The following is a 19253-nucleotide window of genomic DNA, read 5'->3' as shown; positions in this document are numbered from 1 at the left end:
ATAGAACAATTTGCATCTTATCTTCATGACCTTGGAAAGTTTGGTGAAATATGCCAACATGAACGAGTCTCTTGCACAGCTAAGGACCCAGAGGACTCTTATATCTGGAATGAGTTTATATATAATTCAGATAGAATACATTTAATTCTTGTACTTTAGGTATACTATGCTGGATTTTCCTAGTAATGCCTCTCAATCATCATTTATGACCCACTAGAAGTGAGTGGCGGTGTTTCTATCTGCAGAGACTCTGCCCTCTGCCTGTTTTGCCTTTTATGCTACTGTGTGCAGGACTTTCCTGGGCACAGTGCATAGGTGAGCTCATCCGAGAGGATAAAAAAATCGAAGACACACAGCCGAAAAAACCCTGCAACAATAGCGAGGCAAAACGCCAAGTGGACAGAGCTGAGGTTGGCTTTCACTGGCGATACTGATTACAAGCAGTTCCTGCTTGCTATACCTTCAAGCCGAGCTCAGACCAAAGATTCAGGACGAAGCGAAACTGTTTTAGAACATTGCAGAGAAAAGTTGCAGAAGTGTGAACTGGCCGATCTGAGTTTGACGCAAGCCGTCTGATGGTGTCACTTGCAACTCCGCTGATCAAACTGCCAGTGGCTGGTTTTCTAACGTAAAGCACGTCACTTGTTTCTTTTGCCAATCAGCTTATGGTGAAGGTACTGGTCAAGTCACAATGACCACAGACGCTGTGTTTGTTTGCTGCAGCAGGTGCTCTGTCCCTGCTGAGCCCTCTGTTTCCGCCCTCATGGTGTGCTAGTGTTGTACAGTGGGTCGCTGCTGCTGCCTACTGTGAGTGCTTATGCCACCACACACACACACACACATTCTCGTTGACTGATTAATTGGCCCTGGTTATTCATAATAATGTGGCATATTTATTATGAATATAGTCCATCTGATGCTCGTTTTGTTTCTGTTTTCCGCTGTTTCACGGAAGTACAGAGAGTTGTTGCATAGCAATGATACACCATCTCATCTAGTTGCATTGGTGTGAACCAGCAGGTTTTTAGAACGTTGCTGAACGGCACATTGCAAGTAGTTGCCTGTTTCAAGTCATCTCATCGTGAATCATTGGTCTGAGCTGAGCTTTAAATGTATTTCATGTTAACACACACAACACTTAATGTATCTTCAAAAAATGTAGATTGCTGTTCATCTTAAAGTCACAACTGACACATCACCACATCTTACATCTGTTCCCTATCACCAGGCCCCTAAAGAAGTTTTATAAAAAGTACCTACAGTTGGGTTTTTTTAAATTCATTTTTGCAAGTAGTGGATTTGTGATTCAAAAGAGCTACTCTGAACATTGTACAGAGGTCATTTTTTAAAGTCTGGCAAACCCAACAGACATCTAACACTGTGATTCCCAGCTTTTGTGCTGGTGATGCATTAATATGAATTCATATCTCCTGGCAACTCCTCATCATACGTTGCATGTTTGTAAGTTGGGAGCACATCGATCGAAGACAGATTCTCTTCTCTCAGATAATTCGGTTTATTTGAATAAAGTCCCAAAAGGCTGAAAAGATAATATTTTCACAAGGCAGGAGCAAAGGCTAGAGAAAAGTCTAAATAATAAACATAGTTTAATATTAAAAATGTTATTGTCCTCTGGGGGGAATAAAATTGTTGCAGCTCTGGAAAGTATTTGGGAAGGGAATCTGGGTGTTTCATCCGAGGAGGAAATATGGGTTCAAATTTGTGGCAATTCTCATACTATGTCAAGGGATTTAAGAATAAGACTGATACAGTTAAAAATCTAACACTGTTACTACTGGACCCTCAGTAGGTTTGTGGGAAATGACAGAGGGGCGAGGGTGCTTGCATGCACTCTAGTTACAGTATGCACCGACATTCAGAACTTCTGGATAAAGATTCACATCATTATTGTCGATGTTTTAGGTTTGCATTTTGCACTCTGTCCATAAATTTATGTTTTGGCAGACAGCGGGGTTCTGTTGGTGCGACCTCGAGGTATGTAGAAATGGACCCAGACGGCAATAATGACATGGTGGCAGAATGCTCTCAGGAAGTGGAAAGCACCTGGAACACCTGCCTTTAAGTACTGGATAACTGAAATGGCAAAGGTTGCTAGGTATGAAAGGATGTCATTTAGGGACTGTAATAGGGCAGAAAAGTATTTGCTGAAGTGGGGAAGCTTTTATAAATGCACAAGAGTAAGGGTGAGGTGGAAGCACTTAAATCACAAGTACTGTCAGGTGGATTGTATGTTTTTATGTTCTTAAAAGTCTTCATCTGTACTGAGGAGTGATGTATTTTATTTATAAGCCATATTACTAACTGTTGCTTTCCCCTCATGTTCTGGGGGTTAAACCGGGGTAATAGAACTTGAGTTGGTCGTGAGTGTTACCAGGGAACTGGTCGTAAGTATGATGGAATGTACTTTATTTGTTAAAAGAGAAAAGTTTGCCTGTTCCTGGGTCAGCAGGAAGTGAATTATACCTGTCAAATGAGACTCTGACTACCTCCAGATATAGTTTTTGATGACGGGGTCTTAATGCATCTTGAGTGCACTGACAGTTGAATACATGTCACACTTGTACCCACCTATATGATTCAGTCTGCATGTTCTTGACACTGCAGGTGGAACTACTGGAGAATCCTGAGCATGCGAGTCATTAAACCCCACTCAACTTTGGATTGTAACTTATCCACTTAGGCAGCGCGATGTCAGCTCTGTAACCCTGCGACATCACACACGCTCAGAGAGCATGACGTTTCTCAAACTCGGGCTGAGTTGATAGTTGATCTCATGTTGAGTTGCGGAGGGTTTAGTTTGCTGAATGCAGTGACAGCACGAGGATCATTTTTGAGAGAACATGTGCCTGGCGTTACAACATTTAAATTAATTACCTCAACTCTGAAGCTTTCACTACTATACTGCTATATCCTATGTTACCACCTAACTCATATTTTAATTGTCCCGTGCATGCACTGCTCTAGTATTGTAAAAAAAAAAATACAAATTTATCGATTATCAATTCTCAATGTTTAAAACAGATTTCAATACTCCTTTTCTGCAGCACAGATGCACCTGTACAACCTGTGCTTTCTCGCTGTCTCTTCTCTCCAGCAGCGAGCTGACACACACACACACACACACCGCTGCAGTGCCCCCATGGCCCCACCTCCTCTCACTCTCTGACAGCGCTGTCTTCTCTTCATTTGTCACATTCGCTGCAGTTGCATAAAGGCTTTTGCAGCTCAGCTTTTGAACATGTGCACTACCTCAAGAAAAATACTGTTTTCATTGATGCAAAAAGTTTAAACAATTGTTAATCTTTACGACAGTCACTCTGCTGTTCTCGTTAATAACCAGGAAAAAAGTCATTGTTGTCATCTTACAGCTTGGGTATATTTACTAATAAATACTTTACAATCTATACCCTCAATGTCAAGTGTTTTTCATGGTATCAAAAACAGTATCGTATATTAACATAGTATGTTTTACAGAGCATTCAGGCATAATTTCAAAGGGAAAAGTTCCCATTCTGAGCAATGCTTCTATAAAGGCTCTTTTTTTAACATAGTTGTAACTTATTTTAGTTAGAGCTTGTTTTAATTTAAGGTTAGTTATTATTTCATTGAGTTAAAGGACAATAATACATTTAAGGTCATTTATGTAGTGTAAAGAAGAAGAAGCTATTCAGAATTTGGATGAAAGTACTTTGTATTTGTGTTAAGAGACTAAATTACCCACAATACTTTGCTATCCATAATGCTTTACAAAAAAGGAGGGAAAGGTAATGTTTTGGTTAGCAGAGCAGAGGTTAGCTCATGTCTAGAAGCCAAGTTGTACCTACGTTCACAAGCTGGAATGTACCTTTGTTTATGTTTACTAAAGTCACGTTCAGACTCTAAGAAAAGAGCCTCATCTCATCATTTCCAAGCTAGACTGAAATACAACAAACACCATATGTCAAACGCATCATATAACGCAACGGTGGGAGTCGTCGTACTTGATTCTTCCTCAGCGCATTGCGCAGTAGTAGGCGTTATTGGTTGTGAGCAGTTGTGAGTTGGTACTTCTCAGTAGATTGGCTTTGTATTTTATCATTTTCATCGTGGTGAAGTATTGTGTCTGTGCAGGTTGCACAAATTCTGTATTGCCGGGACACTGAGTCCACGGTTTCCCTGACAGGAAAAAAAACAGAGCTGGCTTTCCTGCCTGAGTGCAGTTTGTGCAGGTGAAGAGACAGGACTTTGATGCGGCATTGGTATGAAAAAACGTGGTCATTTCTGGTGCTCATTTTACGCAGGAGGATATATGATGGAGTTCAGGATGGGATTTCGTAGCCAGGACCGTGTGAGGCTTTTAAGGACTGCGTTTCCTTCAGCTGCTTCATCAGCTCCTCCAGCAGCAGCCTCTGATTCTGCCGCCACCGCTAGCGTGAGTAAAGTTCACGGTCTTTCAGAGATTCAGTTCGACGAAAACGTGAATTGTTCACTTTAAGTCTTGATTCTTAAAAGTTTGCTAACTTCCAAATGAGTCTGTGTGATGATTTCAACAGGTGTGGTTAGTTTTTGTTGTTGTGAGGAAGCTCACCTAGCTTGTAAAACCTACTAGCTAATAACAAAGTGATTCACTAGGGGCTCTTTTTAGGAGCCTAAATACAGTTTTACGTTTGTAAGTTATAAGATAAGGGTATTATTATTATTGTATTGTACCTTTAATTGCCTCTTTTTGATGCTCTAACCAGTAGGGAGAGTTTTTGGAATTGAGAGTGAAGAGTGGTGCCACACAGTTTTTGGACCTCCTATCATTTGTGTCTTTTGCCCCTTTTTTGGCCTCTTTTTTGTGGATGATTGTGGTTTTGGGAATGGACGATTGTTTCTGTACCATCTTTGAATTTTGAAGTAAACTGCTGGACTTTGTCCAGTGGTCCGGTGGATTTTTTTGCACGTGTGGGTTGGGACGAGGTGGATGATTAGAGCGTCAAGTTGTGGCTTCACTAATTGTAAATCTATCCAAGAAAACATTCAGAACTGAAGGAGATAACTTGTGTATACTTATTTACAAGTCCAAAACACAATCCAGTGGTTTACCTTACCTCTTTCCCATGACTTCACAACTAAACTGAACTATCTACTACTACTTGTATGTAACTGTAAACTTTAAAGCCACAGTTCACTGGAAACAACATCACGCTTCAGTAAATTCCACTGCTGTCAAACACTGCTCTGCAAGAAAATGTCTTTGTAGTCAGCGTCACTTGAAGTCTTTGTTCAGTGGCACTTTGTGAGACTTGATTTACTGGGTGAGCTATGAAACAGAGAAGTCCCTGCCTGTGTGGACAAAAGTGAAAATCCTCTCTTAACTTTAGGTCTTGTCTCAAAGGAATCTGTGTTGGAAAAGTCGTCATTGTGGTCAAGGAATCAAGTTCTACCTTTCAGGCTAAAAATTGTAAAGAGTTCTTAAGTCCAAACTATTAAATTATATTTTGTTTTTGTATATGTGTGTGTAAGTATGTCTCTGTGTGTGTGCACCTGTAGGTCTGTAAGAGCGTGCAGGTTGTGTTCCACTCACCTTGTCTGCATAGAACGCTTTGACCTCGGCAGTAATGGAATCAAAATCCCCACTGATATAGTCGGGGAGAAAGCTGGATGTGAGGATAGAAAAGAGAGGGTGAGTGACAGAGGGAGAGGGTTAAGATTGCGGGAAGAGACAGAGAGTATGAGAGCGCAGATAGAAGAGAGAAGGAGAGAGAGGACATCGGGGCATGTGTCAGCTCTTTGATCTGTGCAGCCAGGGAGAGGGAGTGACGCCGCCGGGGGAAGACGAAGAGACATGGAGACTGACAGGGTGATTCTCTGTGGCACTGAGCCTGGCCCTGTCACACACACGCACACACACGGCTGACTGCAGAGATACATAGATTGATGAGAAAGCACACACACACACACACACACACACACACACACACACACACACACACACACACACACAAGCACGAATGGCAGCATACACAAGCAAATTTAAGTTTATTAGGATGTATCAAACACATAAACAGAGTGAAGTATCTATTGGAAGCAAATACAATCATGAGTCTCTCTCTCTCTCTCACACACACACACACACACACACACAAGCACGAATGGCAGCATACACAAGCAAATTTAAGTTTATTAGGATGTATCAAACACATAAACAGAGTGAAGTATCTATTGGAAGCAAATACAATCATGAGTCTCTCTCTCTCTCTCTCTCACACTCACACACACACACACACACACACACACACCAACAAACAGAGCATGATGTACGCAGTGTTCATCAGATATTGACCTGTTCCATTACACTGACTGCATTCTCCAGCAGAGCAGAGGATGGGTTTGATTACCACAGGTCACAGTGCAATCTGATGTTTTGAAACATGTGCACAATCACTACAGTAGGCTGTGCCAGGAAATGGTGAAATAAGGTAACACCAATAAGCCATGTGGCTGTTTTAGGAATGGGTTTATTTATATGGACTACTGATACTGATTAAAGGACACAGAAAAGTAAATCAATGCATACCTGTGTGCTGCAGTACACCGAACATTTTTAAAACAACACTGGCATAAAGACTGACAGTCAAGTTGCTGTTAACCAAACAATACTGACAATAAAATTCTGACACTATAAGCCAAAATTAAAGAGTCCAGGGTCCAACAGCAGAAATGGTATGTAATATTCACAGCTATGTTTCAGCAGTATTAAATCACTTGAAATCAACAATTATGATACCGACTGGGTCCTCTCCCACAGAGTCTGCCAGTTGTTTTGTGTAGCCCAGAAAGGACAGATCAAACACTGGGGGTGGGAATCACCAGAGGATCGACCATACAATACATGACTTAAACGGGACTACAACGAACTACAACGGGTCGCGCGCCGGTGACATCATAGGTGACAGAAACATGGGATTTTGACTGGCGGCAGAGCTCTTCACACACATAAAGTGTAAATAAAAACAAATCAGTTGAGTCTTTCCCCTTCGGATGAAATGGCCAGTCAGGCTACATGCTACAGAGAGAGTTTAAGAGGTCCTGATCGCCTTTGGTACGACGAGAAAGTGAAAATGATAGGAGGTGTGTGCCCTTTTCAGCTGCCAGCCTCTGTGTGGACGAATGACCCTGTCAATTCATTCATTCAATTCATTTTCCGCCATTTTGAATTTTCTGAAAAACACTTAAAATCGATCTCTTCCTAGGAAGTTTGACCGATCTGCATGAGACTGGGTGAACATAATCTAGGGACCAATATGTAAAGTTCCCTCTTGGCAAAAGTTGGAAAACTTACTAAAACTGAGCTTCTATAAGGCAATGAATATTGCGGAGGGCGTGGCTGATCACATAAAGGTGTATAACATCTCAAGGGTTTCACCCATCACCACACAACTTTGTAGGCATATGACCACACATAATCTGAGGGGACCCCTCCATTATTGACCCCATCAAACGAAATGGGGGCGCTAGAGAGCTAATTTCTTATCTAGGCCTAACCGCCATATGGATTTTTTACAAAACTTGGTAGATATGTAGAACAGGACGCCTCAAGGTGACTGGAGAAATTTAACTCTAATTGGCAGCTGTGTGGCGCTATGACAACAGAAAAATGCTTAAAAATGGCTAAAATGCGACCGATCGCTGTGGCTCCCCCTGTGGACCAATGTTTTTTTTTTTCTTTCTAATTTTTGGTATGACTAAGTCATGGTATGGTATGCTGTACATAATCACGGAAACTGTCAGTGTGTCATTCTGTCAGTCAGTCAGTCATTCTGTCTGGATGGATCTGGATCGAATATCGGCCCCGATATCATCAAAATAGATGGATTGGGTATCGGAAAATGCAACCTATACCTGAGGCGATCCTTTCCCTTTAAATCTATTGCGTGAAGGTATTTCACACTATTTCAACTGCTGCTGCACAATTGTTTATTTTAGTTAAAAATAAATAGTTCATCATTGCATTAATCTGTTTCATCTTGTTTCATTTTAACTTAGGAAAGAACTATGTAGTCATCAATGCCTGATGCCTCTAGTCTTTTCTGTTCTACAGGTAAAGGTATATAGCTTTTTAGGTCAACCATGGTATCAGATCGGCATCGGGTATCGGCTGATACTCAAAGCCACAGCATCGGGATCGGGATCAAAACTGAAAAAGCTGGATCAGTGCATCTCAATATTAAACACTAACTATAGACAGGACCATTCACATTTTCGTGTCAGCCATCATAGCTCTCCTTCACACTTGGCACACTGGAGAAGTTTCAGTTCTGCAACCTTACTGCTAAATGCCACTAAATCCTACACACTGACTGGACCTGTAAAAATAAATTTTTCTATTGGATCAAGTGGGTTAAAAGCTGATTTTCTTTTGGATTTTATGTTCTGTGCATCCAACGCATGTTGTGTTTCCTGCTGAAGGAAGATGCTGATCATGAGTTTATACACTGACAGCTCAATAATGAAAAGTGAAGAGGAAAACTGGGAGATTATGTCCCATAGTCCCTTTATATATCTAAAAAAGAAGCAATAAAAGGTTAAGCTTTGGTTATAGGTCTGCATTTCAGCCATTTTAAATCATTAAAATAACAATTCCTGATATTATTTTTATAAAAGCCCTAAGAATACAGCATGTATTAATGCTGACAGCTATTTTCAGCTAGTATGAATGAAACGAGTGTTTGTCAACTTCCATGGTTACAGAAACAGACGCGTGAAGGAGGATGCAAATGAAACTGGACTGCTAAGTTTGACAGTTGTCTACTTACATAAAGCTGCTGTACATACACATTATTTGTATCACCAAACTACTTTCCTACGGTTTATGACTCGCTATGCCTCACAGATAGCAGGCACAATGATCACAAAATGAAGTAATACAGAATATTAGTTGTTAACTACATAAACCTGGGAGAAATACAATGTTAATACATGCAATTAAGAGGATTACAACAGAAAATTAAACTGGGCAGGAGGTTTGGGAATATATGTGCATGCAGGCGTTGCGCTCTGAATACAAATTTCCCTATGCATTTCATTCATCCAAATACAACTATGTTTTGAGGCAGCGTGCATTCCCAGGGTGTGGAAATTAACAAGACTGTAGCAGATATCAGGGAAAACAACCAAAAATCTTCCAGCCACTACTGAGTAGAACATTCCTGTCGGAGAGAGACAGATAGCTCTCTGTTTATTCCATTTATGTGTGTGTGTGAGTTTATGTGCGAGGAGCAGGACCACGCAGGGATGCGGTTGCCACTATCTAGAGGCATTAACAGGTCTGACATTACGATTTCATGGTTGGTTGGGTGGTGTGTTTGCTTGTGTGTGTATGCATGTATGTGTGTGTGTGCTCCCCAGCAAGAGGCGAGAGCGGTGTTCCGGTCGGTTGAAGAAAGAGATACAGAAGGATTATTCTCCTCCCTCCCTCCTCAGTGTTTCCATTTACACCAACAAGATACAGCAAGACAAACAGCACAGCAATTGTATGCAATCTGCTGCCACACACACACACACACACACACACACACACACACACACACACACACACGGAAACACACACAGCATGCGTACAGACAATCAAGCACCACCCTACCTGAGCTGGACAAAAAATATGATCCAGGTAAAAACTTTCCTTGTCCACACAAACACACACACAATATGCACAAACATCTTCAAAATAAGCACATTCACACGAGCACATGCACACACTCCCCGCCTTCTAATACGGGACACCACAATTGCATCTCCATTCAGAAATAACCTTCATGTGACAGATGGGACGAGACGTGACACTCGGCCCGATCACAGCTTAACACACACACGTCACGTACACACACATTCTTGCACACACACATCCCATTGCGACCTGCGCGCATGACTCCGTCGGCGGATAGTAATTGACCAGGCGAGATTCTAGATTCTGTATTTGTGTCTGCGTGCGTGAGCGTAAATGCTGTTTGCGTGTGTGTTTGTGTGTCCGCGTGCCATGTGTCTGACAGTCTTCACTTCCACATTAATATTAACTGACACTTTAATTTGGATGGGAAATAGAGCATTTTACCACCAGTTTGTCTGAGTGCCGGGTGGCAGGGATGGCTGTGTGACCTTTGCCTGTGTTTGCGTGTGTGTGTTTGTCTATCAGCCCGCTTGTGTGCCCCTCTCTCTGCATCCTCTTTGCTTGCTTTCTTTTTCTCCTCCTCTCCCCGCCGACCCACACCTCTCCTTCACACGCTGCTTTTTCCTTTACACCCTCTTCCAATCTCGTCTCATTTCCGCCCTGCAATACTTACCTTTCCATATAACTGAAGCAATTTCCTTCAATGTAACCACTTCATTAAGGTACAAATAAACATTTTCATCCACTGTCCTACACTTTCTACATCTCTACGTCTGTCAGTTTCCGTCAAACCGAGGCCATCCTTCCATATGACCACTTAATTACAACAAAATGTTTTGTTTATATTCACTTGCTCCCCCATATCTTTCATCATCTCCTGGATCACAGCACGACAGACACTCAACTGGTCCTCTCATCACTTGAGGAGATGCAGCTCTGATTACTCCTCTCATCCCTCCCATCTCCCAATCAGAGGAGGAGAGCCAGTGAAGGGGTGGAGGAATTATTTTGGATGACATCATTAACGACCCATATACATAAACAAGCCAAAGCAAAGCACTTTGACATGTTCAGCTCTCTCGTATGAACACTGACATCCACAGAGACAAACTCTTGGCTTATGACAAGAGATTTATAACAAGATATGTCTTGTTAAATTTTGTGGGTGCATGTGCTTGAGAATATTGGTTGATTGCATGTGTTTACAGGGGACTGTCCTCATCAGGAAAACAAATTTATGAGTCATTTATCTAAATGCAACCTCCTGTGGTCATGACTTTCCTCTCCAAGAAGAAAAAGTTAGAAGTGGGCACGGTGCCACAAACCTCTTAGGGATGATTGGGGTGGATGGTAGATTAGATTTGTGTCTGACTTGGCACTGGAAGCCACAGCATTCTGTCATTGCTGATCTCTTTTAAATGTGGTCATGATGGTTTCTAATCTAACCAAGTAGTTTTTGCTGCATGAACTTAAAGTCCCCCTCCTTCACTCAAAAATGGGTTTTTATCCTGTTTATGACCCCTGACCTTCACTATACTGCCTTGGATCTCTGCAAAGTTTGTCACTAGAGAGGTGTTTTCACACTCTCCTGAAGAAGGATGTCTGAGGACTTACCTAAAACCTGAGTTTCAAACGTACACCAGGCAAGCTAGATTAGGTGCTAAGGCTGAGCGATATGGACAAAAATTCAGGCTAAATGGTGATACACGATATATATCTCGGTATTTGGTAAAAGTTGTTTTCCATGGCCTTTCAAATGACTCTAGTGCTGTTGGCACACAGCATCACCAGAGAGGCAGAGGGAGGGAAGGAGAGAGAAACACATGTTATATATGTCTTGTGTATGAAACACCTGTGTTGTCTTTGCTTTTTTTTTTCTGTCGCCTGACACACAATAGACCACAACTACCAAGAAGAATTGCGATGCGCTATGATCCACCTCAAACAAATGTTTACCTGGCACAATCAAGCTGCTGTGTCTCCCACACATGCCGCGCAGCGCTGAATTGCATGTGTGCTATTGCGGTGATTTCATTCATTTCACAGACTGATTTAGCGTAGCACGTGCAACATATAGACTGATGTTGCACTGCAGACTAATTAACAGACATTAAACAGAGGAGCAGCTCTGTGTCTCTCTGAATGTTGCTGGAGAACTTGTGAGTGAGTGAGTGAGTGAGTGAGTGAGGGAGTGGGGCGGAACTGTGCAGAGAGTGTGAGAGAGAAGAGATGCACACTGGTATGCATTATGTAATGCGACTTGACCCTATATCAATACAAACAGTATTGTCTAAATCTATAACTGACTTGAAAATATACCGATATATCATACATAGTCTTTATATTGCTTATTAGGTACCTCACGAATAAAAGAGCCAATCGCTGTTTAATATGAGAAAGACGAACTGACTGAGGAACAGACTCCGACACAACACAGGTGAAGAAACCTGAAACCTCCAGCGCAGAGTGGACTTGTCAGAGAGCAAGAGTTTGCGTTAGCATAGTGAAAGTTTTGACAGCAAACATGGTAGAGTGTGCAGTTTTTGGATGTAAACCAAAGCCTGGAGCTTCTATCTAACATCTACCAAAAACCCCATCATAGCAGATACAACCCAGTCTCATTCTGAAGTCATCGAAATCCAGCGCTTGGGCAGTGACTGAAGCATCAGACGCTGCTGTCCTATAATGTCGGCATGATACACAGCCAGTTGCCGTTATAGTTAAATGGTGCTTGAAGGCATTAGGGGGAAACGGTAGAACAAGAACAAAAGTTGAGGCGGTGAAAGTCCAAGTAGGGTGGGCGGGAGTAGTGTTTGAAGGGTCCAACAAACACCTACCTTCACCTGGGAGGGCGGTGTTCGTACCCCATAAGATTCTAAAGCCAAACCCTTTTCTTTTTTCCAAAAACCTTACTACGTGCTTTTGTTGCCTGAACTCAACCACGAGTGTTAGCTGTGTAAATCCGGGGAGTTGTACTGGCGTAGTGCGTTTATTTTGAAAGAGACTGTATGTAAACAGCAAATTTCCTGTGAAAACGGAAGTGTATTTTCAAAGAAGACAATGCATGTAACAGGCAGGACTTGACATGGTGTCCCAGCGCTTAAACCAACGCACCCAGGGTACCTTAGATGTCATATCTGGACATGGAAAGTCCATGACCAAATGTCGATATGTGCCCAGGTTGGAGTGAGAATGTGTTGTTCACAAACATTAATGCTTTGTCAGCCTCTGAAAGTTACCCTACAAGCTAACAAGCAAAAAACAACATAAACAAAAGATGCTAACTACATTTAGTTCTCTGATACATCTGCTAGTCACCAATTTTGGTACACAACAGACTCCTCATCTGACTCTGGGTCAGACTGAAGCTCAAACATGTAGGGCTAAATCTCTCTGATGTTTTCTCTAATGCTAACGTTGACGCACACTGCTCTTTCATCCGTCAACCTAGCACCAGCAGTGCTGGAGAAAACAGAAAGCGCAAGGTGAAACTTACCAAAAGCAAAGTTCTCAATGAGAGAGATGTAGTAGATATGCTTCCAGACCCTTTTCTGAGTATTTTTAACTATTATGTGGGAAAGCCAGGTTAAATAAAGAATTAGTAAAGTACTAAAGTTTTTCTTACTTAGAAATGTGTCTGGAGATGGCATTTAACCAAACCTCAACCAAAGGGTTCAGGTCATAAAGGTTATATTGGAAAGCACCGACAAATGACCTATTTTGTTGACTTGTAAGTTCGTAGATGTGAGCTTTAAGTCTGGTTTCATAATAGAGCAGTACAGCAAAGGTAGGCATGAAAAACAACCAATCAGTGTTAGCAGAGCTCTTATTATCCCACTGCTGCAAAGATTCTAATTAGTAAGACCTCAAGGCACATGAGTGAGCTTGCCTGCATGCTAATGTACATGTGTCTTTAACATGCTTATCTTAATCTGTATTAAAACACTTAAAACACCCCTGGCTGTCAATGGTGGGTGGTATGATTGTGTATAATTGTGAAAACATGCATGTGCGTCACCTGGATTTGTTCATCCAACAGTTATACAGTGATTTGTGATCTGACAGTGTCTAATCCCAAAGTTAATCAGCACGATGCCCATAGGCTGTCAGACTAATAACCAGACGTAGTCATAATTCCACACACTCGTTATCCCCAAAACACACACACACACACTTAGTTTATTAACTCTCAGAATTACTCTTAGGGCTACTAGGTGTGCCAGAGAGAAGGGGGGAGGAATAATTGCGATTTTAATTAACCTTAGTTGTTACAATTCTAATAGGATATACTTAACAAAAACTAATGAAAGCACAACACACATTATGTAAAAACAAAAGTGCAAAGCCCTCACGATACAGGGTGAGGCCCAGTTCCCCATGCTCATCAACTCAACTCAGCATGTCAATTTCCAACACAGAGCAATAAACACAGAGGGAACTTTTTAATCAGCCTATAACAAGCAAACTTCACTTGGAGTGTAGCAACATAGTAAGTACAGTGATAAAATATCAGGGCTAGAAAAAACAGAGGAAAATTAATTTGAGGTTTTTGCTAAAGTGGATTTGACAACAAAGAACGAAATAAAATTAGTAACTAATTATTGCAGATTAAGAACTGGAAGTCACTACTAACAGAACAAGCCTACCATTACATATTAGACAAATTATACCCAAAGAACCACGAGAAGATGCACCAAAGAAAGTATAAATTAAACAAGGCACTTTTGTAAAAATGATTCAGCATATTGCTTTGCTTCATGTTGAGTGTGAAATGGAAAAAAAAGCTCATTACTAACAGCGCTGAAAGCAATTAGGAGGAAGGAGCCGTTTCTTACCAGACATCAGCTGGTCCACGAGTCTCTGAAAACCCCTGCCTGGTTTCATCTGTGGTGTAATCCTCTTAATTGTTGGCCTGTGACCCTGTTTTCAGGTCACGCAATTCTCAATATCCCAGCAGTTAAACAGCTCCCAAGCTGTGTGAATTTGACTGCAGCATATTTGAAAGGGGCTTTGAATGGATTTTCTAATGAGAATGATTCATTTGAAACCTTGTTACCAAACGAATATCAGCCTTAGAAATCTTCGCTGACCCCATCTGCATATCAAGTCAACTCATATGGGGTCCTGCCCACAACGCTAAGAGATACTGACCTAATTAAAACACTTCAATCATCACACATAGTTGTTGGCCCGTCTGATGAGCACAAAAAAATAAAAACGTGTGAGATGTGAATGAGGAAACATGAAATGACAGACAAACTGAAAGGGCGACTGTCAGAGATATCTCTTTGGCACTAAGTCTTATAAAATAAGTAGTCTCGCGCTTGACAACTTCATTTGCTGAGTCTGACAGCATTATCTGCTCCGAACCAAAATGCATGCACAATCACCTGCTGACACAACCGTGCTCTGAAAATCTCTTCCACATATACAAATGCTTAGTGAAACACGGACAGACTCGCACGTCTCCTTCTTTCAGTAACGCTACAGACCCTACAGCTGCAAATTTTATCAACTCTGCTTGTGTACAATTACCTCCGCCCACATGCCCCCCTCCCCGTTCATCCATCTCTTGACTTCTTATCCTCAGAGGATTTGATTAGATGCACAATTAGACTAAATGCTATTTTCATTTAGAAATGGGGAAGATACAGGGTTGGATTTACAGGCGAGCCTCAGGGTCTCATCTCTGACGAAAGAGCCCGAGCTCCCATGAGAGCAATTGTAGTGCAAGTTTGGTGATAATAATACTGTAATTTATCAATTCATTTCATGAGGTAAAAGGCTTTAAATTGCTAATGGTTGCTCAGTGGTCATGGCGGAAAGCTTGTTTTGAATATCAGTGTCTGTATTGTGAGTGTGAGCAGCTATGTGCATTCCTTTGACTGATGAGTTATGTTGATAGAGTTAAATCATTTACTGATAATAATGCATACTGCACAAGCTATAATACAGAGCAGCTGTGTTCTATGACTGTGTGTAGACAGGGCAGTGGATGAAGATAAAAAGAGAAACTGTGTTGTATTGTCATATATCAGTAATGCCTAACCCACAGTACAAAATGTGTAACATGTTTGACAAATGGTGGCAGATTCAATACAGCCCATAAACTTTAGGTCAGTGCACTTTTCACAATGACCTTGTTGAGACTCATCTGAGATTCATCTCAGCTTCAGCTGCTACTGGTACCTAAAGCCCTGTTTCCGCCAAACACTTTCAGTATGGTACCTTTGGAACCAAAAGTAACCCTTCAGACATGGTACCTAGACCCTAGCGTTTCCCTTCCCGGTACCCTTAAATGTGGGCGGGGTTGTTGTCACTCACTGCTCCGTCCAGCACTCACTGTATTTCCTCATTACCAGTGACCAGTTTATCGTCCCCAGAATGGGCTGCACACCGACATCTTCAGAACAAAACAGAACAGGCTGCAGTTAGTGTCTCTCTTCATGGGATATTTAAAAATAGCAGGTTTGTGCATTTAGTCCTTCTCAGGCAAGCTCAGGGGTTTAGTGTTGCCGTAGCAAGTGAGGATTAGAATATACGCAGTTCACATAATGTGGTCGAAATTAGCATATATATTTTTTTAAACTTTGAAGATTCACTTATTACTAAAAGTCTGTTTCATCCAAGTTATATAGTTTACTAATGTTAAACTGAACGGTAGTTACAAAACCAGCCACAACTCAGCCCTTAGCAGAGTGACCGTCCTGTATTGGCCAATGAAAGCACTGCAGTGTTCACAGCTCCACCTTTTAGTACCAGATCTGTGTGCTAGGTACCCCGACAGAGGGGGGACCAAAAATGGGAACTGTACAGAACAATTCCATTGGTACCATCCACAACTTTTCACAGTGGAAGCGGAAACTGAACCGTACCAAACTGCTCGGTGGAAACAGGGCTTTTGAGTACCAGCACCAACTGGATGAGGATTCCTTTGATTAGTTTGTGCTTAAAACTCAGCTCTCTGCTGGATGATTGTGCCTGTTTATCAACCTCAAACTGGAGGTCTAAGATTAAATGTGCAGTACATGTGTACTGAATGCATGTCAGTAATGAATACTGCTCCTCGCCAGGTGCTAACATAGTAAAGCTTCAGACATAGTTTTTGCATTTAACGTCTGTGGACAGCTGCGAACTTGTACTGGTTGTATGGGTGTGCAAATAGTTCCATTTACTCTACAAATGAGGGTTTGCAGCAGTCTGGCGATTCACAAATGCATATTTCCCAATCCACACTCCACTGAAGTAGTTCTGGTGGATCTCCTTGCCCAACATGTTTCTTCTTCTTCTTCTTCTTCTTCTTCTTCTTCTTCTTCTTCTTCGTCGTCTTCTTTGTTGTCTTCTTCTTTGGGGTGCAAGTGGACGTCTGCATAGGGGTCTGTGAAGACCCCTGCAAATGTTTGCAGATAAGGACAATTGTTTAAAACATAAAAGTAACACACACCAAGAATAATAATAAGGTGCTGATCACTGGCAATAAACTTGACTGTGGAAAACAAGTGTCGCACACTCTGGCTCCACATGCATTTCTTTTATTTTGATGACGTTTCGACCTTTGGACCCTCTTCAAGATCAACAAGCTTGTTTTTCTACAATCAAGATAACGATAATTGTGTCACAAGGATCAAAGCAGAACCTCACGGACGTAGAAACTATGAATTGGCCTTAAGAATCAGAGAGAAGAGAGAGAAAGACAAAGTAAAAGACACTTAAACTTGGGATAAAAGCATGCATGGATGAGCAACCATTACCCAGGCACAATTTAGGAGACTTTGAGCAATTGCATGCTGGCACGTAATAGTAGCACTTGAGATTCAATACCAGGAAAAGAACAAATAAGTGACCCAGATTTCTAAGAACTGAGCAACTGCTTGAAAGGAGTGATCAAGTGCATACACGTCAGCCACGTGCTGTATATCATCAAAGAACAGAATACTCTGTACACAGACAGGAGCGTACATTAATGTCAACAAACATAATAGGAAAAACTAATAATAGAAAATAAATGATGTATGGCGAGTGTATGTTTCTGCCACTTACTTCTACATAAACTGCGAGAGATCACTTACATCAAAAAAGATGCAAAAAGCATTTGAAAGGATCCAAGTTCCATCTAGATATTTTATAAAAATATAACTATGTACTGTTTATCTTCTAACACAACACAGTGAAGTTGAATCATTGTCACTTGACTCATCATGAGAAGCAGAAAGCCTTAGCCTGACGTGCCTCCTCCTCTCTTCATCCCTAATGACTACCATTAAGGCTGTTTTGACAGAAAATTACCTTTCTTTTAACTGTAGGAGGCCGTCCACCCACTCTGTTCTTGTGGCACAGCAGAGGGCTGTAGACGCTGACCGGAAACTTTATTATCCTCATTATTTTCTGATGGAAATACACATTCACAGGCAGTCACGGACACATACAAATGCGCGTCACCCCATTTACTAAGGCCATTGCTTTTTCAGAGAGGTTTGCCATCATTTACATTTCAAAGAAAACCTTAAAAAATATTCTAACACTATAAATTTCAATTCTGGTCTGTCCTCCAAAACAGCACCTGAGGCACAGATTCCCTGCAGGCAAATGAATTGCCTTGATTTTCTCAACAAATCTGACATAACTTACATCTTCACCAGCACAAATGCAGTGAATGTGGTCAAAGTGATGTCAGTGCACAGACGGTGGAGCACTTTTGCTGGATTCTCGTTTGGATCTTAAAAGCCGAAGTGTTCTCCCTGCAGTGAGGAGGCACGATTTGTCAGCATTACTTGCAGAAGTTTGGGGGTGGGGGACTGATCCTTTCATGAGTCTGTTGATGTGTAAGCTAAAGTTTTGATGTGGGACCTCTCAGCCGGCTCTGCTTTGCATGTCTACGACAAACAAGATAACCCAGTTTTGATATTTGGAACTGAAGTTTATCACTGTGATATCTGGGGTGGAAAAATGTCCCAGTAACGATTTCATTTGTACATAATTTGGGAAAATGTGAGAGCCCTAAGATGTACGCCCACACACAGACACAGAAACTTGCAAATGCAAAACAACATACACAGACCCACAGACGGGCAAATCTCTGCTCAGCTATCGATTACAGTATGTCCTTATCTTGGATCTAAAATAATATTTCTCTAGCAGTTTGTTGTTTTTATCTTCTGATTGTTCTTCTCTGTCTGCATCTCTCTCATACCTCCTTCTATTTGAGTACGTGTTGCTGCTTTTGTGTGTTTCCAGTGCTCATAAAGCTTTGATTGATCACTTGCATCTCCACCTTCCTTCTTCCCTTCATCTCCCTCTCCGTAGTCCATTAGTTATGGTAATGTTAGGTTAAAGACATCTTAACTTGCTAGTGATTGATTTACACATCCCAACCTGTAAACATTCCCTTCTTTTTTTTTTTTTTTAATTATTATTATTAGCTATTTTCTCCTCCCGTCTCCACCCTTCCTGTGTAATGTATAACTTTCCAGGGCTGATGTTGTTTGGTTTGGGAGCAGTCAGGCTAAAAGGGAGGCCTGGCTGTCAGCTCGGCCGTACAGGCTGTTGACAGAGCTCGGACTGGAGGGTCAGAAAATGAATCTGCTGTGTCACACAAACAGAC

General features: G+C 41.5%; 1 protein-coding gene across 4 annotated transcripts in view; it reads right to left on the bottom strand.

The window, feature by feature from the left end:
- tpk1 (thiamin pyrophosphokinase 1) overlaps positions 1–19253 on the bottom strand; it is a 102460-nt gene that overhangs the window by 50051 nt on the left and 33156 nt on the right. For all 4 annotated transcript variants that reach the window (XM_049564989.1, XM_049564988.1, XM_049564990.1 and 1 more), the window contains exon 5: positions 5570–5642. In XM_049564989.1, coding sequence (XP_049420946.1) covers positions 5570–5642 — 73 coding nt within the window. The remainder of the gene's footprint in view (positions 1–5569; positions 5643–19253) is intronic.

This window comes from Epinephelus fuscoguttatus, linkage group LG21, assembly GCF_011397635.1.
Source record: "Epinephelus fuscoguttatus linkage group LG21, E.fuscoguttatus.final_Chr_v1".
NCBI lineage: Eukaryota > Metazoa > Chordata > Actinopteri > Perciformes > Serranidae > Epinephelus > Epinephelus fuscoguttatus.
The sequence above is the reverse complement of the archived record's forward strand: the minus strand, read 5'-3'. Positions and strand labels throughout refer to the sequence as shown.